Here is a 27,259-nt window from a genome sequence, read left to right on the forward strand (position 1 = left end):
CGTTATTGAAGCATGGCATTAAATTTTGTTTTAAATCTACTTTACCCTTTAACAAATGAGAATTTTGGTCATTTACACAACATGGATTACATGAACTAAAATCTCCCATTTCATCTCATCTAATTTGACACATCGAAATGGACCACTCAAATGATCCCTCTCAGACGATTATGAAAAACCAAAGGTATGAGAGAAGGAAGTTCATCTCTTCATCTCCTATTATCCTTTGCCAAAAGGAAAGCCATGAAAGGGGAAAAGGGAAAGAACCTCCCATGTAAATCTTATTGGCTTATCATCATTTGACTTCAATTAGCAAGGAAACAATTTAGATTTCAAAGGGCTATGATTTTGATTTTTTTCTTTAGAACTTGAGGCCAAATATCTTCTTCTTTTTTCTGTCTTTTTTTTTTTTTATTGTTTTCAACATAAATGTCCTCCAACCTACCAGGAAATGATGCACATAATTAAATATAAGAAAGGAGATGCTGTTTGGAGAACTCCAAAGTTCAAAGATGACCCGAATCCCCGCAATCCCCACCCATGACAATGACCCCGATCGGGGATTCCTATTAATCCCCATCCCCGACCTGATGGGGTCGGGGAAGACGAGTACCCTTCGGGGATGGGGAAATATGCCATTCGTACTTTAATTATTGATTTATTCTCGCACGAAAAGATGCACAGTAGCCAAAATAGCTTTGGACTGCTCAGATCTTCATACAAAAGGTCAATGCATCTTTTGACTATCCGAGCTACCAGAAGATCTTCCCAAAAAACTTGCCAAATGGCCCCTTTGTTATTGAGATTCTTGAAAACAAGTTAGGTTAACATTGAGAAAACAATACAAATGTTGAAAGAAATGCTTCATTAGAGAAGAGAATATGAAATTAATATCATATAGGAAGAATTTAAATTTGAAGAGATTCAAGAGGTTTTGCAACATTACCCTCAAGGTTGTCATGGATTGATAAAGATGGGAGGCCCGTAAGCATGAATTTGTCTTTTCTTGAGATTTTGAAAGAAAATAAAGTGTAAAATAATCACATAATATGTTTAAATCTAATTGAAAAACACAAGGTTATATTTTTTGCTCGAAAAACAAAGGATGTATCCACAGAAACTCGAAACAAATTCTACAATGCTAGAAGGGGGCTGCTCCAAAAAAGACTTATACAGGATGATAACTTCATTTACTGAACTAGACTATGAGTAGCCCTGTTAAAGAGGTCCAGGCATTAGACTTAGCCACTTCCAAGGCTGTATGTATAACAAAAACTCCGTTTTCAACTTGGACCCACAAACTTACTACCTGCAGCAAAGAGAAGATTTTGTAATGTTAAAATCACATAATCCACAAGAAATACCCCACCCCTGGATTACTCTACCATCACATTTTATAACAATTTGGAAATTTTCCAAGGGTGGCAAGCTGCAGGAGCACCCCATTTGGTGATAATCAGTCTCAAGGTTAACATTCAGCTCCAATAATGTCTTCATAAAAAGATTGAGGGGATGGCAAGTCAGGACAACAAGGTATCTAATTGGTCAGTCAGATTCACGTTGCACAAAGGTATATTTAAATCCATTTATAAAGCTTTCGAAAAAGAAAACATTTAATAAGCCTAACCTATGTTTAAGTTTTGTGCAAATTTTTTAAACTATTCATAAGGTTTAGGAAATTGACTAACTCTACCCTACTGTTTCAGTATTGTATTAAAGTATCCCTACTGTTTCTGGCAATTGTTTAAAACCTCCCCTACTGTTAACTGTCCGTCACACTAGTTCATACATAACATCATGTGATCGGTTTTTTTTTTCAAAAATTCCAAAGATACCCTTTAGCTTTCTCACACACACTCTCTCCTCACCTCTTTCACACACAGTGGACTGTCAACAAAGCCATTGACGCCAATGCATCCTTAGGGGAGGTGAGAGAGAGAGAGAACAGGAGAGAAAGAGAGAGAGAGAGAGCTTCTTCTAAACACCAATGAAGGTCTCCAATTTCTGCAGGGTACACAAAAACCTCTATAGCAGTAAGTTTGTGGCTGTGTGAAGAAAAAGAAAACCTCTTCTCTATGTTGCAAGCTGCATAGAAGAACAAGAAGAGGAGGTTGCACCTGAACGGTAAGGTCTTTTTTGTTTCTACACCCTTGTCGATCGGAAGAAAAGCCGAATGGACCATCACTGAAAACACTAGGCCATCTAAAACCCAAACTAGTGCCTAGCACATGAACAGTAAGGTGGTGTTTCAAACAGTTAGGTCTATAGTGTAAAGGCAAACCTTCTATTCCTCCTCCACCGCTGCCTCGAACTAGCGCCTAGCACCTAAACGGTAAGGTCTTTGGTGTTTCGAACATAAGGTCTCTGGTGTAGAAACAAACCCTCTATTCCTCCTCCATCCTTGCCCAGGACCATCCCTCTATTCCTCCTCCATTGTTGCCCAGGAAAATGCAATGGCATAGATTTCTACTTCTTTAGGCTCAATTTGGAAGGATTACAAATGCAAATATGCAGACTGTAAAGCCTTGTATTTTATATTATTTTGCATGTATTTGTATTATACATATTTGTATTTGTATTTGTACTCTTTCCAAACCGAGCCTTAGGTCATAATTCTGGACAGATTCATAAATTAGGGCTTTAGCTTCTTCAGGGCTTAAAAAAAAAAGAAATCAAATGCCACAGTTTCAGCAGCAATGTTCTTCTGGAGATTGGGGTGACTTTTGTTGATGTCGCCGGTGTTGACTAGGTGAAATTGGAATTGCAGGAGTCAAGCAAGCATAGATTCTGACTCGGCTGGTGCTGCCAGTACTCATGACTGATGAAAAACCATAGAATCGAGCAAGCACCAAAACTACATGACCTGGCCGGTGTTGTCATTTTCGATTAGAATGATTCAAAAGACACCTGTTAATTATAGAGTTAAAATAGTAATTTACTATTTAGTATCCTTTGTTAATGTAAGGTTAAAACGAGGGATTATAGCTTATAAGGGCAAATTTGAGCACTAATATCAATAAAAGTAATATTTTTAGTAAAAACTTAAAAATAGATCGACCTTTTAAAAATAAAATCAAATAAGGGCAAAACAATATTAATATTTTTTTAGATCGTTCATCAATGCTGCCACCCACCACCGCTTCCGGCAATCTCAGACAATGCCTTCGCCTACCTCTGCCGCCTCCGTCCACCTTCGCCTCTACCTTTGCCCAACACCGCCATCTCCACCTCCGCCTCTAGAGGTTCTTAGAGTGACGCTGCAAAAGCCCCTAGTCAATGACAATGTCCCATTATATGCTTCATGTTGCTGAAATGGCAAAAGTCATCACTGCCAGGATTTTATCAAGCACATTAACCTGGCGGTGACGACTTCAGCCATTTCAGCAACGGAAATGGCTCACCACCAGGATTTAATCAACCATTTCAACAGCGAAAATGGTTTCTGATTCGATATTTTGAGCCTATCACTACTACTATATCTTCATATTTTCATGAATTGGAGAAAAATTCTAGATCATCAAACATGTTTTAGACCAAAGGATGACATAGCTACGACAAAATTTCATATGGGAATTGGAATTGTAGTAAATTTCTTAAAAAAAAGATTAAAATATTGGGACCTTGTCTTTTCAGTAGCGGGAAAGCACGTACTAGGACCTTGTCATTGATTGAGGACTTCTGCAGCATTCCTCTAAGAACCTTCGAAGGTGGAGGCGTTGCTGAAGTTAGACGGAGGCGGCGATGCTGATGAATAATATGTAAAAGGAAGAAGGTGAATGATGTAGCGCGATCTGGTCACTCCTAACTGGCAGGGGCCTCGCTCTTATCTGGCAACGGACAACACCTGAGAAGGAGAAGAAGACGAAGGATTCCCGGGGAGCTCGCCCGGTGGGTACACTCCGATGCTTAAGTTAGAACTCGGTGGAGAGCTTAGAGAGTTCTGAAAAAATAAATGCTAAGAGTGAAGATGCGCAATTTTCGATTACCTTTGCCCCTTGGAAATCGCGGCCTTTATATACTAATGCTCTATCAAATCGGGTGTAACTGTCTTTGATTCTCTGTTATAGCCATTATTTTCTGGCGTGCACGACGCTGCCTAACGTGAGACATGGGCGTAGTCCTCTGGACTGGCAGGTGCTGCGTCACCAGACAAGAGACGTGGGAGCAGTCTAACAGGCATGGTTTTGTCGAATAAGAAGTTTTCCCGAAGACCCCAGGTTACTCAATAGCGAGCTCTTTTGTAGCGAGCTCCCTTGTAGCGAACTCCTTTGTAGCAAGCTCCAATAGCAAGCGGCCTTGCAGCAAGCCATTCTGTAGCGAGTTGTCTTATGATGAGCTGTTCTGCTGGGATTTCAGTGAGCTCATTACACCAAGTTGTGGCCAAGCTGTCATGTTGAGCTGTCATTTACGTCGAGTCATATCCACGTGTCCCCTGGTTAGGAGGTCGGGTCAAATCACCCTCCATCAATTGCCCCCCACTCCTCGAGCTAAGGGTCATGCTTTAGTGCGGGGATTTCATGAAATGACGGGTGGATTTGACCTATAATTCAAACTAGGTTGACCGACTGCATGAAGTATACGCGCGGATATCAGGCGATTTCTAGATTTTTTGGGCGCCAAAAAGCGTGCCTAGCAGCCTTCAGTTTCGGAAGACGTGCAATCGACTTTATTTCAGCCTCGAAAGATGTGCAACCGGTTTAATTATGAGCCATTGGATTCACTTTGATCGAGACCGTTGGCTTTCGAGCACAATGGCTTTAAATAGGAGGGCCCCAAGCCTCTTTTTTTTTACGCCAACTTGCCTTGCTTTCAGTTTTTGAGGTCGCGCCTTCGCCTTATTTGCTCGAGCTCTCCCCGTTCGTCGCTTTCTCAGTTCACTTTTTCTGGTGAGTCCTCTGTCTTGTTCAACAATGTCTGGGTACCCGTGGGACGGTAACCAGGGTGAGGCCCCCTCGAGCTCGGGGGAGCTTGGGGTTTACCCGAAGGGCGGTCTTTGGAGGCTCGGAAAGCCTCCGGTAACTTGGCTTCCACTTCCCAGGGTCGGGAGCCGGATAGCTTCGGCCCTTCCTCCATGTCTATGGAGAGACTTCAAGCCCTAGTCTTTCATTATAACCTCCCCAGGGATCTCATTTACAGCCTCCCGTCTGGCAACTATCCCTGGGAGCATGACCACGATGAGATCGTGATCTTTGAGGAGCATTTCGTGGCTGGTCTCCGACTCCCTCTACACCCTTTGATAGTGGAGGTTCTTACCCATTTGAATGTTACCATAGACCAACTCCACCCGAACTTTGTTCGGAGCTTGGTGGGGACTATCTCCCTGTTCGTTGAGTATTGTCTTCCTCTTTCCCTTGATACCTTTTACCACTATCTTATCAATTAAGAATGCCTCCCCCGGAGCCCCTCCAGAAAGGTGCTCTTATTACTTTTCCCCCCGTTCGGGCTTTAAGCTCCTCCACGAGCTGCCTAACAGGATCCTAGCCTGGAAGCGGGGTTATTTTGTAGTTCACAACCCCGAGGGGTGGCCCTTTCCGACCCACTGGAGGGCCGTCATTCAGGATCCGAGCATTGACTTGGACCCGAAGGTTCGGAAAACGCTGCAGTCCTGGGCGGGAGTCGGCTTTCTCTTTTCGGATTACCTGACTGAGAACAAGATCGTGCAGGCCGGCCTGATCCCGGTAGGTTACCTTTAGGTCGCCTTTTTTTCTTTTTTTGCGAGCTGGGCTATTGCCTTGTGATTCTTACAGCCAACATGTCTAGTGTGGATGCACATTACGTGTTGTCAAGCAACCAGGAAGCGTAGGGTGAAGAGGTCGCGCCCCAACCAAGTGTCCACTTCTGTGGTTGTCGAGTTCGAGGCTGCGGACCCAACCTTTGTTCCGCCACCGGAGGTCCCACTTGTGCCATTCGAGGGAGAAGTTGCGGAAGGCAGCAAAGAAGAAGAGGTCCCACCCCAGGAGCAGTACCCTCCGGCCGTGCGGTCTAGCCCCAATGTCTTCCCGTGGTTTCCTTCCGAGGGGAGGGATGAAAGCGTCACCAACTTCCTTGTGGCCTCGCGGAGGAGCCGGCAGGCGGTCGGTCATGAGGAGATCGCGGAATGGGCCAGGATGCACCCTAGGCAGCTCTCCAAGCTGGCCTCGGTTCACTGCATGGTGGTAAGTGCCAGTCTCTTCCCATTTTCTCCCCCTTTCTCTTTTTTTTTTTTACTTACCCCGGCTTTCTATTGGCAACTGAACTCCGCCATCCATGTCATGGCCTGTCAGACTGCTATTCACTCCCAGAACGCCATCAAACAGAGGTCGGAAGTGCGGAGGTTCCAACACGAGCTCGACCAGGCCCAGGGTGAGGTCCTCCAGGCTTAGAAGGGGAGTGAGGGCCAGGAGCTGCTCGTTAGGGACCAAGAAGCGTGGATCTCTCGGGTGTTTGAGGAGAGCGCCCGTTACAGGGAGGAGTCTTTGAGGGTGGCGGTGGAGAGGGAGATTCTTCATCAGCAGGTCCTGAGCTTGGAGTCCACGCTCCATGAGCGGACCCGTAACTTCGACGCCGCGGTGGAGGAAGAGCGGGCTAAGGCAGTGGAGGACTTTAAAGAGTCCCAACAGTTCCATGACCTCCATGTTGAGTACGGCTTGAAGTCCTACCATTCGGGGTTCAATCTTTGTCGATGGCTGGTCCGAAAGAAGTTCTCCGGCCTTAACCTTGAAGGCGTGACAATGAAGGACCTGGCCCCGGAGACGACAGACGCTGTGGAGGAGGAGGAGCCCGACTCCATGGAGGAGAGCAATGAGGACGTAGAGGTGGTGGGACTCTGAGGCTGGTTGCTCTTTTTTTCTTCTTCTTAATGAATCTTTTCAAGTGGTTGTTCCAGGGCAGCTGAGCCCGGTTCTCTTTTTCTTTTGCCTTGATGTACTTTCCCGAGCTAGTAGGCTCGATTTTTTATTATTTTGTTTGTTTTTATAAGGACCTTGGTAATGTTTGTTTTTCGCTTAGAATGGTTCCTTTTTAGATCCAAGCATGTAGATAGGCTACTCGAGCTGTCGAGCTGGCAACAAGGGAGGGTAACTGGAATCGTTTCAAATTATGCGAGCTACTTAAGGCACCGAGGTTTCGTTTGCTTGGTGTTTTAGCCCTTAGGCTGGGGGAGTGACTTATAGTCCACTCTCCTAGAGTTTTCCCTTGCCGAAGAAGCGACTGGGTCTTATAATGTCGATGTCTTTTTGTAGCTCGGCGTAATGGCCCTTATGCTATGGGAGCGACTACGATCCACCCCCATTTGGAGTTCGCCCATGCCGAAGAGGCGATTGGGTCTTATCGTGCCAGGGTCTGTGTTAGCTCAGCATTTTGGCCCTTAGGCTCTGGGAGCGACTACGGTCCACCCCCTTCCGGAGTTCGCCCATGCAGAAGAGGCGACTGGGTCTTATATTGTCGTGGTCTTTGTTAGCTCAGCATTTTGGACCTTAGGCTCGGAGAGTGATTTGTTGTCCAGTCTGCTCGGTGATTACAGGTAATGCTACCTTAAGTTGACCATATTCGATGCCCAAGGTACTTGTTTTCCTTCTAGGGTTTTGAGCTCATACGCTCCTTCCCCGAGCACCAGCTTTACTCGGTAGGGTCCTTCCCAATTTGGCCTGAGCTTACCAACACCGGACTCAGGCACCATAACTTTATGAAGGACTAGGTCTTCAACGCGGAGGTTCCGCTTCTTGACCCTGGCATTATATTTCCGAGCTACTCTCCGTTGGTAGGTCGGGGTCCTAATGTATGTGAGGTCCCGTACCTCATCAAGTAGGTCAAGGTTGGTGCATACCTTGTCTTCATTTGCTTTGTCATCGTACACTTTTAGGTGTAACGTGGGAACCTTGATCTCGGCTGGGATGACTGGTTCAGTGTCATAAGTGAAGTTGAAGGGGGTTTCGCTTGTTGCGGTCTTTACCGTGGTCCGATAAGCCCATAGTACACTGGGTAGCTCGTCTACCCATAGTCCCTTAGCTCGGTCGAGTTGTGCCTTCAGTCCGTAGAGAATGGCTCTGTTCGTGACCTCTGCTTGGCCGTTTGCTTGAGGGTGCGCCATCGAGGTGAAGTTTTCTTGAATTCCCATATCTTTGCACCAGTACTGGAATTTAATATCATCGAACTGCTTACCATTGTCAGAGATCAATACTCGCGGTAGTCCGAAATGACACACTATATTCTTCCAGAAGAAGTTATGCACATTCCGCATTGTGATCGTTGTGAGAGGTTCGGCTTCTACCCACTTAGTAAAATAATCAACTGCCACCACTAAGAACCTCCTCTGCCCTGTCGCTGGCAGAAATGGTCCGAGTATATCGATCCCCCACTGTGCGAAAGGTCACGGGTTGGTGAGGTACTTCAGGTCGGCGGCGGGCTGGTGGTGGATGTTGGCGTGCTTCTGGCACTTGTCACATTTTCTGATGAGCTCGATCGCATCAGCCTTCATCATTGGCCAATAGTATCCCTATCGTAGTGCTTTCTGGGCGAGAGCCCTGCCCCGCAAGTGTCCGCCGCACAAGCCCTCATGAGTATCGCGGAGCATGAGCTCGGTCTCGGAAGGTCGCAAGCAGCGCAGATTGGGGAGCGTGTAAGACCATCGGTACATCCGTTCGTCTATCATGACGTATTTGGCCACCTGATGCTCTACCCTTTTGGCGGCATTATGATCTGCAGGGAGGGTCTCGTGCAGCAGGAAGCTCGCAAGCAGGTTGATCCAGCTCGGCTCTGCTTGTTCGATAGGTGCGGCCCCCTGCCCCCCCGCCCCCCCGAGAATGCTGGCTAACCGGGACATGGTGTCGGCCTCAATATTCTCAAATCTCGGGATTTGCTTGATGAAGTGAGACTGGAAGTTGAGCCGAGCCTCTCTTACTTTGGCTAAGTAGGCGATCTTGGTTGGTTCGCGAGCTTCATATTCACGTGTAACTTGGTTGACCACGAGCTGAGAATCACTGTAGATGACGATGTGCTTGGCTTTTACTTCATTTGTTCAAGCCATCTCGACTATTAACACCTCGTACTTCAATTCATTGTTGGACACCGCAAACTCAAAGCGAAAAGCATACTCCAGTTTGACCCCGCTTCGCCCATACAGAACAAATCCAGCTCCGCTGCCCTACTAATTGGACGAGCCATCCACATGAAGGATCCAGGGTTCCTCATCCCAGCTGGGATTCGATATAACTAGGAGAGAAGCCGCACTGGTTGCTACCTCACGATGCTCAAGCTCAACCGGCCTGGGAACCTCGGGCTCATCCGAGCTAGGGGCCTCGGGCTCGACCAGTCTGGGGACTTCGGTGCTGAAAGTGCATTCCGCGATAAAGTCAGCTAAGGCTTGGGCCTTAATAGCAGTTCACGACTTGTACTGGATGTCATATTCGCTGAGCTCGATGACCCACTTTGTCAACCTACCAGAGACCTCGGGCTTGAGCAAGACTTGCCTCAAAGACTTGTTGGTGAGGACGATGACAATATGAGCTTGGAAGTACAGATGAAGCTTCCGAGATGCGATGACTAGCACATATGCCAACTTTTTGATCTCTGGATGCCTTGTCTCTACACCCTGCAACACTTTGCTAACATAGTAGATAGGTCGTTGGACTTGATCTACTTCTCTTATCAGTACCGACCTGACCACCTCGTCACTTGCCGGGAGGTACCGCTCCAAAACATCACCCTCCTTGGGTTGGGTTAAGACTGGGATACTGGTGAGGTACCTTTTGAGCTCGTCGAATGCGAGCTAGCACTCTTGAGTCCATTCAAAGCTTTTAATTGCCTTAAAGAAAGGTAGACAACAATCTGCTGATTTGGACATGAAGCGGCTCAGGGTGGCTATTCGGCCATTCAACCTCTAAACCTCCTTCAATTTCACTCTTCGCATTGCTCCGTAGGTCGCTCCAGCTCGAGGTCGTCGGCCACCTTCGCTTTCCCTTTGAGGATGGCGACGTAGCACTTGCGAGACTCGAGTTGATTGCCTCGCGGTACCCCAACTCCGAAGTCCGTGAGGAACTTCATCGCCAAATAATAGGTGGAGACCACCGCACGAAGAGCATGGGTGATAGGCTGACCTATTATGGCGTTGTATGGGGAGAGAGTTGTGACCACCAAGAAGTCGTGGTTAAGCCTCACTATGTTTGGTCGGGTGCCTACTTTCACAGGTACTGTGATTCTCCCAAAGGGCTTGATTTCCTCTCCGCTGAAGCCTACCAAGGGAGTACCTGCGGGCTTGAGGTCACTCTCTTGGAGGTGAAGTTTGTCGAATGCTGCCTTGAAAAGAATGTCTGCCGAGCTGCCAGAGTCGACGAGGACACGCTTGACTTTGAAGTCGTTAATCCTTATTTTCACGACGAGCTCGTCATCGTGGGGCTAGTGGACCCCGCACGCATCGTCCTTGATGAAGAAACATATGAGCTCGAAACCCTAGAAGGGAAACAAGTACCTCGGGCATGAAATATTGTCAACTTAAGGCAGTGGGGGTAGTCGACCCCGCGCGCATCATCCTCCCGACCTCACGGGCTAATGTCCAAGCTGCCGCTGAGGTGCAGCCTACGACGATCGATCCTCTGATGATCACATGAATGGTCCCCCAAACTGGCCTCTTTTCAGGGGGCTGCCGTTGCGGCTGCTCTGCTTGCCTGCTATTGGGCTCGGGAGCATCTCTACCCTGCTCCCCTTGCCGACCTGCCTTATTATTATTATTATTTTGTACAAAATTCCTTAAGTATCCACGGCGGATGAGCTCTTCTATCTCGTCGCGGAGGTTCTTACAACTTTATTTACTGTGGTTGTGATCTTTATGAAAACTACAATACTAATTCTTATTTCTTACATTGGGGTCCCCTTTAAGCCAGGGTGGACACTTCACATACGGGGCATCTTTGATCGCCCTAAGGATCTCAGCCCGCTTCGCGTTCAGGGGGGTGTAATCAGTCCTTTCTGCTGGAGGAGCTCGAAAAGGCTGTCTTGGCATTGCCCCTCGAGCTGGGTCTTTTTTCTTATTGTTGTCCCCTTGGATTGAGGACTCACCTTCCCTTTTCCTTTTCTCGGGCACACTTTCATTTTTCTAGTTGATCTCCTCCTCCATTCCTATGAATTGGTCCGCAAGTTTGAGGAACTCGATTACAGTCTTGGGCCGATTGACCATCACATGCCACTTGAACTCTTTGTGTGTGATGCCTCTCTTGGTTACTGTTAGCCGCACTACGGGGTCCCAGTCGGGTATCTGCAAACAAGCGTCATTGAACCGCTTGATGTGGCTGCGGATAGGCTCCCCTTCTCCATGGACTATGCCGAGGAGGCTCTCCTGGGTTCTCAAGCACCGCTTGCTGGTGACGAAATGGAAGGTGAAGATTTGCACGAACTGCGCCCAACTTCTTATTAACCCGGGCGCGAGGTTCCTGTACCATGTGCGGGCTACTCCTTTGAAGGTGGTGGAGAAGGCCACGCACATGCAGGACTCACTGGCCTTTGGTAAGTGCATCTACGACTGGATGGCGTCGACGTGGTCATTCGGATTGAACAATCCATCATACTTGTCCAAGGGAGGAAGCTTGAAGTCCTTCGGCATAGGGACGGCTAGAAGTTCTAGAGACAAGGGGGACGACACTGAGAGGAGCGGAGTGGCTTTCACTTCATCCGAGATCACCTCTTCCTTACCCTTGAGCTCGGGTAGGTTGTGAGTGGTGGTTCGGCGAGCTCGACGGCGTCTCTGCTACTTCGTTGGCTCGGCATTAGTACTGCTTGCTTTTGTGTTGCCGAGGTTGATGGGCCCAAGGTGGGGCTCAGATTGCTGCTGATGGATGTGAACTGAAGGGCCTTATCTACAGTCCACGGGTAGGACCTCGAACTGGTTCTCGGCGAGCGGGAGCTCGAGTTGTGAAGGCCGAGGTGATGCGAGTCTGACTGGATGAGAGGCCCCCAACCTGACTACAGACTACAAGGTGGGGGGAGTAACTTGTCTTTCCCTCCTGCCATGGGATGAGACCTAGCTTCCGAGAGGGTTCTGAGTTTGGGAGGTCTCTCCTCGGCGGGGGAGACACTTGCTATGACGGCGGGGCTGGGCCTGCTGCGTAGCGGGATGTTGAGGTGGAACCTACTGTTGATGTTGAGGCAGCAGTGGAAACTGCTGTTGGTACTGCTGTTGGTAGACGTGGTGGGGCATTTGCTGCTAGTGCAACTGAAACTGGTGGACTTGCTGCATTTGAGCTTGCATAGATCGTACGCAGTGTACCCGGTTTTCTAGCTGGTTCTGTTCGACCACCGGGAGAATTGATGGTTCTACAAAGGTCACCTCTACCGGCGATGGGAGTGGATCATTTACTGGTGCCATGACGAGGCGCACTCAGGGTAGGGACTCTATCTGTGGAGAGGGGTACAGTGAACTGGCCAATGCAGACGGTAAGGAGCTGAGGTCATTCATCAAAGGTGTTTTGGTTGGCACTTCGTCCAGCGTTGCTGGAGGAAGCCATTGAAGTCTTACTGAAGTTGCTTGGTGAGAGGCTTTTTGAAGCTTTTCCCACAAACGGTGCCAAATGATGTAGCGCGATCTGGTCACTCCTAGCTGGCAGGAGCCTTGCTCCTATCTAGCAACGGACAACACCTGAGAAGGTGAAGAAGACAAAGGATTCCTAGGGAGCTCGCCCGGTGGGAACACTATGATGCTTAAGTTAGAACTCGGTGGAGAGCTTTGAGAGTTGTGAAGAAATAAATGCTAAGAGTGAAGATGCGCAGTTTTCGATTACCTTTGCCCCTTGTAAATCGGGTCCTTTATATACTGATGCTCTGTCAAATCGGGTGTAACCGCCTCTGATTTTCTACTACATCCGTTATTTGCCTAGCTGATTTGATTGGTGCAGGTATCCGTCGCAGAGTACGATCCTATCAGTCGAGAGACGTTATGCAGAGCTGGCGTGCACGACGCCGCCTGACATGAGACGTGGGTGCAATCCTCTGGACTGGCAGGTGCTGCACCGCTAGACAAGAGACGTGGGAGCAGTCTGACAGGCACGGTCTTGTCGAATAAGAAGTTTCCCAAAGATCCTGGGTTACTCAATAGCGAGTTCCTTTCTAGCAAGCTCCCTCATAGCGAACTCCTTCGTAGCGAGCTCCAATAGCGAGCTGCTTTGCAACAAGCCGTTTTGTAGCGAGCTATTTTGTGGCGGGCTGTTCTGCTGGGATTTCAGCGAGCTCGTTACGCTGAGTTGTTGCCAAACTGTCATGCTGAGCTGTCATTTACGTCGAGTCATATCCACGTGTCCCCTGGTTAGGAGGTCGGGTTAAATCACCCTCCATCAGTGAATGTTATTTTTGCCCTTATTTGATATTATTTTTAAAAAGTTAACATATTTTTGAAATTTTATTAAAAATATTGCTTTTATTGATATTAGGGCTTGCCCTTATCAACAGTTAAAACAACTTTTCATGATAGTAATTGTAGTAACAATACGAGTATTTTAAGACAATACTGAAAGAATAAGAATAGAATTAGTCAATTTGCTAAACGTTAGGAATAGTATAAGAAAATTTCCTAATTATTTTACCACAAAAACACTTATATTGGGTCATTGCAACGTGGCATTAGGGCTGACATCGTCAAAGAAAATCTTTCTAAAGTGAGACCCAATCCCTCAAATTTCCATAACCTCACGTTATTAATGGCATCTGATTCTATCTTTTTGACCCATAAATTCGATGGCCAGGATCCATTCTTTGGTCGGCAGATTCGTGCCTCGTTCCTATCCTTCAATGGCATCTAATTCTCAATCACACCAGAGGCAAATCGTATTATCAGCCGTTAATCATGGAATTGAATAACAACCCACAAATCCACAACGTAACGAGTCCAAATTGGCGCCCTACCCGCGCATCTCAACGTGCATTAAGAATATCTCCCATACTTATCGTGAGGAGATATTCCCAATACACAATTGGGACGTGCTGTGGGGCGTCCATGCAAATTCCAACGTAACTATAAGGCGTCTCTCTCTACAACGTAACGAGTCCAAATTGGCGCCCCACCCGCGTCCCACATACACATCTCAACGTGCATTAAGAATATTTCCCATAGGAGATATTTCCAATATACGGTTGGGACGTGTTGTGGGGCGTTCATGCAAATTCCAAGGTAACTACGTAAGGCGTCTCTCTCTCTTTCTTTGGAACCCAAGCTTCAAATTTTCGAAAAACCAGGGGCGTATTTTAAACAATGCCGTCGTCTAGCTCATTGGTTAATCATCAGCCACCACCAGCCGAACAAGCCAACGCCATCTTCAATGTTGAAGTCTGAGCGGAAGTCTCCTCCCCTAAAATGCGCACAATAGTATAAATTAATATCCAAATCCAGCCCTTACTTCATTTTCCAGAAAATTGGAGAAAGCGGTCTCTGGTTCTCCTCTTCTTGTAAGTCCTCCTCACGCGTCTTCCTGAGCTTCCTCTCATTAATCACAACCAAGAAAAATTGTAGAAAATTCTCTTTTCTGTTTTCTTTATAACCTAATCGTCTTCCTTCTGATATCTAATCTGAAATTTCTTTTAATGGATCGGTTGATTTCAAGCTCGTAAACAAATGAACTTTTTCATGAATTTATCTTACCAGAACCTGATTCGAGGATTTCGACCGCTAATCAACGTCGAAACGTTGGAACTTTAGGGTGTTTTGATCGAAATTGAAAATTGGTTTGTGTAGGATGGCACGAAAAGAGAGAGAAGAGAATGATTCCTCAGAGGAACCAGAGTTCGAGGCGGAGGAAATTGAAGATAGGCTCCAGTCACGCAGGGGGAATTGTAGGTTTCATTTGCTGAAGAAGGAGCTTGGACTAGATGCGACTCGGCGAAGCTGCGTTCGAGATAGCTTCAGTACCTTCGTTATTCTACCCGATGATAGGTACCACTCCCTCCCTCCCTCCCTCTCCCTCTCTCTCTCTCTCTCTCTCGTGGTCTTAATTTGAATTTCAACGGTCGTGCCGTCGTGGCAAAATGCAAGGTAGCATTTGTCTATTATTATTTAGGGTAAATTAATTGCTGTAATCTCCCTCAAGTTTTGTAATTTTAATGATATCCCCTTAACTTCATAATATATTTCAAGTAGACCCCTTTTATTAGAATCCTCTAAAAAGAAACATTAAAATGTCCAAAATGTCTATAGACCAAAATGTTTTATTTTCCAAATTTTCTCTCCACAATAATTCTAGATCAAACCCTTCCAATCTATTTCTTAAAATTGTTTTTTCCAAATTTGTCTTTCATATCAATTGCTAAAAGTTAAAACTATAAATTTAAATTCTCTGGTTTTTATTATTTATAAAGTTTGTATTGTTTTTTATGTAGAAACCAACTTCAATATAAATTGTATGGGCATTTTAGACATTTTCATGCTTCTTTTTTGAGCATTCTAACAAAGGTGGCCTATTGGCAATAATTGTATTAGAAAGTTCCGGATAGATGATTGCAAGTACCAAATTTCAGGAGAGGTTTCAGCGGCATAAGTTCAAGTATTAAAATGAGGCTATTGCAAAATGCAAGATTCTAATCAGCAATTAATCCTTTATTATTTGTTAAATAAACTACAGGTCTGAGGCTTATGTCTCTAAATTTGGTGAGACATGCATTTGATGTGGCCACTGTTAAAAAGAAAAGAAACCTCTCTTCAAATTTGTCCTAAATGTTGATACCTCGATCCCCTCATTTTTAACATAGACTACGACTTCCCTCGTAAAATGACATGATCGGACAAGCACCTTCCCTTTGTTGGCAATTTATAAAGAACCATTTGCATATGACATCATCGGTGGGCGATTTTTTTTTATCCCAAATTTGCCCCTTCAGATTATATTGGTTTTTATCTCTCGAGTTTCTTCCTCCTGAGATACCAATCTCTACACCAAACTTGGAAGCATACATCTTAGTTGGTAAGTGTAAAAGCCCAGTCGTGCAGAGCAGCAGAAAAATGCAATTGTTCCTTTCTCTTGGTAAACCTAAACACTGCCAAGGAGAGGATCTTCATATGTAGCCATAATCAATTTGGCATTCTCAATCACTCTTTTGAGAAGTCTGATAAGTCTCTTCCACGTCAAAGAAGCACTTGTCCATCTTGTTTACATCAAAACAGGTCTAATCCTCTCACCAAGGGTATGTTGGAGTACAGTTTCGATCTGGACACATGCACACTCAACACATTCAACCACCACCAGCGCACCATCAATAATACGGAGAACAGTAGTGACCTCAGATGAAAAATCAACATGCCTAGGGGAATCAATGAGGTTTATAAGGTACTCATTCCCTTGTCTTTTCACCCTTGTAGTTCTTCAGAGGTTCATCAGTCATCGAATAATACAGAGAAATACCAATAGCTTTAATAGTAATGATACGCTCTGCTTCTTTGCGTGTATTTGTCATCCAAACATCTCCTGCAACTTCCTGAGCAATGATACTAGCTACAACCACAAGTGAATTGGTGAGTGGAGACTTCCCATGAATAACATGAGCAATCACAGACACATTAGGGATGTTGTGTTTCAGCCTTTCAGGTCCATAATCGTGTGAAGCTCCTGCACTGTAAACTTCACCATCTTGATGGATTTTTGTTATCACCCTTTGAAGAATCTGGAAGGAGGATGAAGAGAGGGGTGAAAAGCAAACGACGAGCTCTTGTGGTTGGAGTTACCTAACGTCCCTACCTTGGATAATTTGAATTGGGGTTTTGGGAGTTTTCATTGATAATACGAAGTGGGGTTTAGGAGTTTCCATGGAAAATAAGAATATGGTAGTTGAAGTGAAGTTTCCTGAACAACCAAAGCTGGGTTTACGATGCTATTGTTTTGTTTTTTTAGATATGGGAGGTCTGAGCTTTGAATTAAGTCTTTAGTCTGTAGCAAACACTTGACTGTACGTCTAGTTTTCATTAGTGGTTAACTCAAAGAGTAAAGTATTCATTGTATTAGTTATGTCAAATAAAATAGAGTATTATTTTAGCGGGGAGGTTTAAGGCCCTATTTGATGATTAAGTACTTGTTAAAAGAAGTATTTCTTTCACAAGTACTTCTTATTTCTTAAAAGTACTTGTTTTAACAACCCTTTTGACTGTTTGGTAACCCACTTTTTCAAATCAATTATTATGTTTTTAAATACTTATTGGGGTGGGAATGTTTGGTAAGCTACTTTCCCCATAAGTGCTTATATTTATTCAAATAACAATTTTAGTCATCACTTCTCTCATACATATATAAAATACTTTTCGATAATAATAATAATAATAATAATAATAATAATAATAATAAAATAATATGATGAACAGGGGGGAGGTTGTCGTCGCTGCAACTCCCCTATTCTCCCTTCGAGCGACAGAGAGCATTGACAACCTCTCCTTAGTCTTTCTCTCTCCCTCCACTCTCTCTTTCTCTCTCTCTCTCTCTTCTTTTCTTCTTCTTCTCTTTTGTTTTTGTTCTTCTATAACCACTGAACCATGAACAAGGCACTGTTCATCTTCCTCTCCAAAAGAGAACCAATGGTGGCTGAAGGTCTCTCTTTTAGTTCTTCAACACCCGAATGGCGGCGACGACTAGATCAAACTCTGTTTCAGAGATCTGAGATCAAGCTACAAGCTTTGTTTATGAGATTTGAGATTGAGCCACGAGCTATGTTTCAGAGATCTGACTTCAAAGCATAGAGGAAAGAGGCCAAATGGCAGGTCCATCGGCCACGGTTCCTCAATGCCGATCGTCGTCGGTGGACCTGCAACTGGTGCGTTGTTGCTGCTAGGGTTTGAGGATCAAATGAGTAGAGAAGGGGGAGGTATAACCTCGTGAGGGTATTTTAGTCATTATACAATTTTTGTCAAGGACTAATTCATCCTAATATTTTAGAGTAATTCTTCAAGAAGTATTTAAAAAAAGTCAACTTGAAGTCACTTTTTCAAATAAGTACTTTTTTACCAAACACCCACAAGTACTTAAAAACCACCACTTAATGTTTGGTCCCATCTCCCATGTATTAAAAGAAGTACTTATTAAAAATGTTCTCAAATAGGGCCTAAATCCACTAAGGAGAAGTATAAGTATTTATTCACAACTTCTGGGTAGATTTAAGTATTTTACTCTGAAAACTACATCCTGCCCATGGATTTTACATGAATCCACGGTCGAGATTCATCTCTCGTACAGTAAGATTTTACATCAATCCACGGTCGGGATTCATCTCCCGTACGGTGGGGCTTAAGAATTCTGAACTGGGCTGATCAGTGATTCTCCCTTTGTTTTTTTTTTTTTTTCTCCCGGTTCAGTTAATACGGCATTATTAGTTACTGATAAAGAAGAAAATGCAGGTTATACGAACTCTGGGTGCATTTCATATTGATATGGGCCATCTATTCGTCATTCTTCACCCCTTTCGAGTTCGGATTCTTCAATAATGGATTGCCCAGAAACCTATTTTTCCTCGACATTACGGGACAGTTAGCTTTCCTTGTGGACATCGTCCTCCAGTTCTTCGTTGCTTACAGAGATGATCAGACCTACCAGATGGTCTACAAGCGCACTACCATTGCTATTCGGTCGGTTTCCTCTTACTTTCTTGGAACAATTTAGACAATATTACATCTTTTTCTTCCATTAAAGTAATAACAACCATAAGCTGAACTTCATGCTCAGCTGCGTTTGCTGATGTTATCTCCTCTTATAACAGGTACTTGAGGTCACAATTTGTGATCGATTTTCTGGCTTGTCTGCCTTGGGATGTCATCTACCATGTAATATTCGTTTTCCCTTACATTCTTTTTCTGGGTTTTCTGTTCGTTTAATGGTAATATCTGTTTCTCATGTTTGTTAATTATTCTGCAATTAATGGATTTCTGGTGCATTCCTGTATTCTAATGTTTTTGTGTTGCTTAATACTGAGTACTCATTAAATGAATTATACCCTTTTGCCTATTTTTAACGGGTAAATGGGGTTGGATGGATCTTCCTAGTCTCTTGACCAAAAGAACAGGATAGCTACATCTCGAAGCATGTAGAATCACTGGCATTTATGTTAGCCATGATAGTGAGCTGATGGGTAAAGATGATGCTCAATATCTACTATTCATTTAAACAATCACAGAAAGAATCCATATGATCTCTAAGGGATGGTGGTGCATCTGTGCAGCTTCTTGTGAAAACTTGTATTCCTGTACACGTTGCTCTTTTTTCCTGTAAAGAAAGGGTTCTACATTTTAAGATTCAGATGTATGTATTTTATTTTCTTCTCGAAGCATTTTGAGACTATGTAGATTTCTCTTAACATCTATTATTCATTCAACTGATTACAGAAAGAATCCATAAGATCTGAAAGTGCTGGTGGTGCATCTGTGCAGCTTTTTAACACTTACATATATTCATGTATACATTGTTCCTTTCCTTAAAGAAAGAGTTCTACACTTGCATGCATTTTATACATTGTTCCTTTCCTTAAAGAAAGGGTTCTACACTTGCATGCATTTTATATACTTATTGGGGCATTTCGAGACCATGTGGAATGAAACATTTCATTTGAGGATTCTATTAACATATAGGAGCTTAATTTCATCATCTAATATGGATTAACTATATGTCCATAAATAAAAAAGAAGATTCAAATATCTCATCTCTAACTTTTTTTGTAAAACCCAAACAAAGGATTATCTCCTCTGATGAACTTATGCATTCAAATGTCAATAAAAACTGAAGTGGAATGATTATTCTATGTGTTTATTCCACTTTATGAAACTTGTATTTTTCACAAGTTCTCAAAGAAGTTAAACATTCTCTAGGATATATGTTTAGAAAGATACTTTCTGTTATTATTCTGAGACAATATGGTGTAACCAGGCCTGTGGACGGAAAGAAATCATCAGGTATCTTCTATGGATTAGGTTGAGTCGAGCACAAAAAGTAATAGATTTTTTCCGGAAGATGGAGAAGGACATACGGGTTAATTACTTGCTTACCCGAATTGGGAAACTTATTTTTGTTGAGCTCTATTGCACTCATACTGCTGCCTGTATCTTTTACTATCTTGCTACCACCCTGCCTGAATCTCATGAGGGGTATACATGGATAGGGAGTTTAAAGATGGGTGACTTTAGCTACTCAAGTTTCAGAGAACTTGATCTTTCAACGCGATACTGGACATCACTTTATTTTGCCATCATAACCATGGCAACTGTTGGTAAGTTTGTTATTTCTAATATTTTACAAAAAATAGCAGTGAACATTTTGAATTCATGTTTTTTTTCCTTTCTCTCTGCTGGTCTTGGTGTCTAACTTGGATAAATAAGAATAACAAAATGGAAGAAAACCATTGGATAGATATCATTCTAATAGGATTTTTAGAGCAAACCAAGATTAAGTGAGAATTTTAGAACCTAAGCAAAGACCATTTGCATAGATATGATGATGGTATAATTAGTAGTTCTTACATTTGATCCCAAAGTCTGTAGAATAAAATGTCTTAATCCAACTTGTGAGGGCCTACACTCTACATTGCTTCCCCTCTTTCTCTCTATAATGAATGAGTGCCTGAGATAATCTCTAATTTATTGATAGTATTTTTCATTTGATTTCATTATTGCTGATCTTTTCTTTCACAAAAGCAAGAAGAAACTTTCTTATACTCCATAACTTAATGATCATTCTGACAATGATTTCTCCCTTGCTCATCTCTTTCTCCATGAGACCAAATTTTATCTTTCCCTCTCTTGATGCTTCCTAGTGTATCCATGTCGAGCTTGTGCTAGCAGTCCATGTCGACCTTTCTTATACTACAATGATTTCACTGTAGAACACCCTTCTGCTTCTGGCTCTTAGGAACAAGTAAGCACTTGATTCACAAAGCACACTTAGGCACACTGAAGGCAATGCAGGTACAGTGTAAGCATACAAGACGCTAAGAAGGAAAGATCACTTAAATTACTCAAGAGAGGGATTACATCTCTTTGCATCATGGATTACTTATGCTGTAAAGTTCAAAATATGGCAAAATTATATGAATGATTTAGCTATTTATGATACAGGTTATGGAGATATACATGCAGTCAACGTCAGAGAAATGATATTCATCATGATCTTTGTCTCATTTGACATGGTCCTCAGTGCATATCTTATTGGTAACATGACAGCTCTAATTGTAAAGGGATCAAAGACTGAAAGATTTAGGGACAAAATGGCAGATCTGATGAAATATATGAATAGAAACAGACTTGGAAAGGACATCCGGAACCAGATCAAAGGCCACTTGAGGTTACAATATGAGAGCAGTTATACTGATACTGCTGTTCTTAAAGATGTTCCTGTATCAATTCGTTCCAAGGTAGAAAATTACATAATGGCTCATATAAATACAGTTAAATAAGTAACATAACTGACCTAGTTCTTGTCCTTAACTTCACTAGCTAGAAAATGGTTCATATGCATCTTGTTAAGGTGAATATATGATCCTCTTGGGGGACTGTTTTTGTTAGTTTTAGGGTGAAAATAATTGTTGTAGCTCAACAGCATTGTGCTATGGAACCTATGAGAATTATTTAATCTAGTTCACAGAAGTCTGTACCAGCAATTCATATAACTTAGTTCATTGATGCATCGGTCCTTGTACATCTTTTTTTGGCATATAAAATTCCATCAATCCATGGACATCAAACTACTGAACAGTGGAAGACATGAATAAATATACAATATTTTTTTTGCTAGGAAAATAAATATACAATATAAGTTTATGGTTTTCCACCCTTGGATCCATCACTTTCTCTCTCTCTCTCTCTCTCCTCTCCCCCCTCATAGATATTCATGTGTATGTGTATTTCTGTGATGTAGATTTTATAAGCTAACAAGTAGTATTTAGAACACCCATGTGGAGAGCCTCTTAATTTTTTTTTTGCTATTTTTGAAGATTTAAGCACTGAATTGTAGTTATCCACTATAAACAGAATAGAGAGGGGTAGATCTTTGTATTTCAAGAGAATAGAGATGAGAAACATGCTATAAATGAGATCATTGAATTTGATATTTACTTTTAAGGGCAAAATTGCAGCTTAAGTTTATGAGGAGAATCACTTATTACATTAATAAATAAGGTGGTACTTAGTATACTATTTCTTAAGGTTGTTTACAGTTCTCCATAAAATTGATGTAGTAAATTTCAGACTTAAATACTTGAGTTATTATTTCCATCTCTTTTAGAGTGAACATTTCACTTTGCACATTCTAGTTTATTTTGAAGTAAGTAGCTAGGAAAATAAAGTTTTCAAAAGTGGGCAAAGTTAAAGCTTATATATTTCTGCTTGAAAAATTTACTGTCTATTTTACACTGAAGCAAACCTACCCCAAGGTAGGGTTGTTCATTCAGTCGGTTTGGTTCGGAAATGGATCCGAAATTACCTAATGGACATTTTGCTTAGGCCATTTTTGGTTTGGTTTGGTTTTAAATCGGTTAATTCAGTTAATTAAAGTATAAATGTATGTTATATTTATAAAATTCTACTAATATTTATTATTAAAATATATCAATATTTATAATTAAAATACATATTATGTATTAATATTAATATATATTAATGTTAAAATTAATATTAATATTATAATTAAAATGTAAATATATGTATTTGCTTTGGTTAATTGGGTTTTTGGATTGGTTCAACTGAAAAGTTTTCTCAAACTGAACTGAATTGGCTTATTTGGTTAATTCAGTGTTTTCAACCCGCCCTTGACTCAACTGGTTGAACCATTTGAACCGTCATCCGATCATGATTCCAGGTCCAGTTCTAGTAAAACCCAAAAATTGGTCAGAAACTGTCCGAATTGGGTGGTTGGATCGTTGGCCCGTACCCAATGACCAGGTCATAGGCTGCACACTAAATATGTATGCAAACCTTTGGAGGTAAAAAAAACCCCTTTTGTCCTGAAGTTGCATTTTCTAATATTTTTTACAAATAAGAATTAGAAACTGAGTTAAAAACATAAATTGTATATAAAATAATACATTTGTCACATGTAGAACATATATATATATATATACTTAACATGTAGAGTGCTGGCATGGCACAGTCTGACCCGTTTGACCTGACGGCTGGACTGGTGACCCGTGACCTGTAGGCAAAAACGGTTTGGATGGACACAGTTGTCCTTGAGAAATCATGAACCAACCACTTGCTTTCTGTTGCTTTTTGTACAAAGGTAATTAGATATAGCTAGATAAATAAAAGACTACCATGGTGGCATGGTCAAAAGGGGTTCGTGGCACATCCTCCATTTACATGCATATCCTAGATTATGTAACTAGGTCATGCTGCATCTGTCTATTTCATAAATAATGTTGCATTTGTCTTCACTTATCTGCTATCATCATTTCCTGAATAAAAAGCATTCTTGGCTGGGCTGAAAAATCATCATCATCTTCCATGCGTTATCCCAACTATATGGGGTCGGCTACATTGAACCCTGTTTCGTCAATCTGTTCTATTTAAAGCCATATCCACTGCTAAGTTGTTAGTTCTTAAATCATTTCTTACTACTTGTACCAATGTTTTTTTTTGGTCTACCCCAAGCTCTTCTAGCCCCTTTTCTGGGCTGATTCTTATACCTATGATATATCTGTTCTGATCTTTTCTTTTGCTTTACTTTTTGTTTTAGTTTATGTTTATTTTCTTATGCTTTCGTTGTTTCTTAATTTTTCCTATTTGCAGATTTCACAAAGAATATATAAACCATTCATTGAACAGGTTTCTCTCTTTAAAGGATGTTCTCCAGAATTCATCAATCAGATTGTAAGTCATTTCATCGTATACTTCATGAAATTTATATCTTCACAATCAAATGTGAATGAACAATCTTGCATGTACAGTCCTTTGTGTTGAAAGTTTCTATTATTTTCTGTGCTTAAGTCATTCCAATGTAATGGAGGAATGCATGGCAAATAGGATAACTTTGTGATGTCATATGTTTTTTTTTTTCTTTGATAACATCAATATTTGACCTATTTGACCTGTAATATGTCTTCAATAGAAGAATAAATAGAAAAAATATGTAGAAGAGACAAGAATTGGAGTGAAAAAATAATTCTTGTGTTCAGTTTTCAATTTATAATTGTAGATATTCTTCTTGTTCATGACTTCCTCCACCTACAAAGGGGTAAAATATTATCGTGAAATGCGGCAGATGTCTACAATGTTTACTACGAAAGGTGTGTCTATTAGGGAAGGAGACAAGGTTGAGAGAGATTGGAGTTCCTAAATAGATGTTTAGTAGGTAGATTTGTTCACATGGACTCTTGTATCAGAGATGTGGAGATTTGGACGAGCCAAGAGTGGGGAAACCTGAGCTTTTCCTATGTTCGAAGATTGGGGGTGCCACTATTTCTGTTCAGTTTTAGGTGGAAAGAAGATATGGAAGAAGTAGCAAGGAAATGGAATGGGAGAAAAAGAGATCCCGAAGTTTTTTCAGCCGATAGTCCACGTTCCTTGTAATGGATGTAGAGAAAATGAGATTTGCTTGGATTAATGTCTATGGGATATCAATTAGGGATACAGACTTGGATAGCTTGGTAGCTCTGCTAGCCTCCTTTGAGGGTGTCTTCCTAAACCCTGCTAAGGAAGACACCGGATTTTGGACCCTTTCTAGCTCTGGTACCTTTTCTTGTGCTTCTTTCTTTGAAACCTTAACTCAGCCTCCTACTCCCCTGGGGTTGTCCTTTCCAGTTAAGGAAATTTGGAGCAGACTTATTCCTCCTCGGGTGGGTTTTTTTTGTTGGAAAATTTTCCTGGAAAGAATCAACACTTTAGACTTACTTCAAAGAAAGAGACCCAACTATTGTCTACTTCCTAATAGATGTGCTCTTTGTAAAGCTGATGGGGAATCTTGCTACCACCTCATGGTCTCTTGTAAGGTTGCTAAAACTGTTTGGGAGTGGGTTTTCTCTCGTTTTGGGTGTTCTTGGTATCCTTCAGAGACTGTCCAAGGTTTGTTTTCTCCTTCTTTTTTCAGTTGGCCTAAGAAGCGAGGGAAGGCTATGTAGAGGTGTATTAGGGCAGCGGTATGCTGGTCTTTGTGGGAAGAAAGAAACTCACGCATTTTTTCTGACAAGGAAAAAACTTTGGAAGATTTGTTAGATCGAATCCTTTTAAGAGCTATCCACTTGCTAAAATCTTTGGAGTTGTTTTCAGATTGTCCTATGGATGACTTTCTAAGAAACTGGAAAGAGATTGCTTCCACTGCTAGATGCAAGAGGACTCTTTGTCTGTTCTAGTCCCCTCCCCCCTCGGGCTTTATAAAGCTGAATTTTGATGGTAGTAGTGTAAGGAATCCAGGGCCCTCTGGGATTGGAGGAGTCTTCAGGAATGAGGAAGGGATTGTTACTGCTTTATTCTCTAGCCCTATTGGAGAAGGTGACTCTCTTAGGGCTGAGATACTTGTAGCGCTTGAAGGAATTCGAAGAGCAAAAGAATTAGATGTTAGCCGCTTGATTCTGGAAGGTGATTCGAAGGTGGTGGTTAATTGGTTGAAGACAGAGGACAATGGTTTGTGGAACTTTAACAATGAGAAAAAACAATTCTTATGGCTGGGTAGGGACATTGAGATTTAGTACAGCTGGGTGAAGAGGAGTGCCAACTCATTTGCGGATGGGTTGGCCAAGCAAGGAGTGAATAGGGAGGTTGTTTTTTGGGCTAGTTTTTAATTTTTCTTTGCATTCCTCGTGTTTTCTGTTTTTTGGGAGCTAAGTTATTTTATCTCCTTTTGTATTCTTTTCTCTCTCCTCTTAATTTAATGAAGATGATGTTATTTATAAAAAAAAATGTCTATGGGATATCGCTACTTGCTTGGAGCACAAAGGTTTTAGGGCCATTGGAAATGCTGTTGGAAGTTTTAAAATGTTTGATTTTAGAAATGGAAAGTGGGAAAATATTCAGTTTGCAAGAATTTTAGTTGAGACTGAGGATGTGAGATCGATTCCAACTCTCCTCAATTTATTCTATCTTGAAGAAGTCTTCAAAACTCAGGATCATAATAGTAGGTGAAGACCCATGTTTTTGCTTGAAAGACCAGGAGGTAGCAAGAGAGGCTCGCAAAGCAGATAATTTATAGAATCACACTATCCTAGGAAAGATGTAGCGAAAGGGGATTTCAAAGGTGAAAGGTCAGGGGCTTGTAGTGTGAATTTGAAAATTTCCAAGCCCCTAGATTGAAAAGAAAAGAAAGTTTTAAATGGTGGTCCAAGTGGGTCTAGTTTAAAAGATAAGTGTTGGGTCAATTGGGGTTGGGCCAAACAACTTTTTGGCCAGTTCGACTCAATAGCGACCAGACTCTTTTCTTCTAGGGCAAATTTCTTAAAGTACCCCTATGGTTTAGGAAATTGGCTAACTCTATCCTTATGCTTATATGTTGTCTTAAAGTACCCCTAGATTTTCTCAATTGATATCGTCGTTAAGCACTAACGAAAAAACAAAATGTCAAATTTGCCCCCAATATTCCCCAAAATTTCAAAATAAAACGAAATGTTGAATTTTCCCTCCACCATTCCTCAAGTTTTCTGACAACTACTTTCCTCTATCAATCTTCTTCTTCTTCTTCTTCTTTTTCTTCTTCTTCTTCTTCTTCTTCTTTAGTTTTGAATCAATGTCTCGCCACCACTTGCAGAACCTTCATCAGTACTAGAAAGTCTAGGTCGTTTGCCACATTGTCTTCTCACCATTCCATTTTCTTAAAATCCTCTCTCTTTCCCTCTCTTCCACGATCAAATCAAATGTGGTGGCTCCACAAAAGAATAGGTCCCTTGTCATTTGCATGTCCCAGGACGGTCCTTTCTTCTCTGTCAAATTGATCCTTTAAAGCAAAAATATTGAGGTTTTCCATCCACACTATTTTTTTTTTTATTTTGGGATGAAAGTTGTTTTAATTATTGGTATTGCAGTTAACAGATACTGTCAAGAGCTATGTGGAGGAGAAGGTTGGTAAGGCTGTCCAGAAGCAAAACCACCATGTGAGAGAAGTTGACGCACAATTATCGGTTTGGGGTGGGTGAGCTTAGCAAAGGTTCCAAGCTTCACAGATGTGAGGTGCACAACTGAAATCTTTAACATGAAAACCAACCAGTGTTAGCCGAGGAGGACATGCGAAAAACTAATTCAAGAAGCCATTCTCCTCTGAAGAGAGGATAACCATAACATGAAAACCATGGAAGTTAATGCTTATTCACATCATGTTTTGATGAGGTAACATCTTCCCACTATAATTCTAGAAAACCTCTTACACAT

The 27,259-nt window shown here is 42.2% G+C and overlaps 1 protein-coding gene across 3 annotated transcripts in view; it reads left to right on the forward strand.

Annotated features, from left to right (window-relative positions):
* The first annotated feature begins 14,148 nt into the window (after window positions 1–14,148).
* LOC148864001 (potassium channel SKOR-like) overlaps window positions 14,149–27,259 on the forward strand; it is a 61,722-nt gene continuing 48,611 nt past the window's right edge. For 2 of the 3 annotated variants that reach the window (XM_088981476.1, XM_088981477.1), the window contains exons 1-7: window positions 14,232–14,403; window positions 14,690–14,887; window positions 18,326–18,553; window positions 18,685–18,748; window positions 19,845–20,184; window positions 21,029–21,324; window positions 23,696–23,776. In XM_088981476.1, coding sequence (XP_088837602.1) covers window positions 14,691–14,887; window positions 18,326–18,553; window positions 18,685–18,748; window positions 19,845–20,184; window positions 21,029–21,324; window positions 23,696–23,776 — 1,206 coding nt within the window. In that variant the 5' untranslated portion in view covers window positions 14,232–14,403; window position 14,690. Of the gene's footprint in view, window positions 14,404–14,689; window positions 14,888–18,325; window positions 18,554–18,684; window positions 18,749–19,844; window positions 20,185–21,028; window positions 21,325–23,695; window positions 23,777–27,259 lie in introns of all 3 variants that reach the window. The other variant, XM_088981474.1, reaches the window with a different exon arrangement.

This window comes from Nelumbo lutea, chromosome 3 (genome assembly GCF_056320005.1).
Source record: "Nelumbo lutea isolate HS-2025 chromosome 3, American lotus-T2T, whole genome shotgun sequence".
NCBI classification, from domain to species: Eukaryota; Viridiplantae; Streptophyta; class Magnoliopsida; order Proteales; family Nelumbonaceae; genus Nelumbo; species Nelumbo lutea.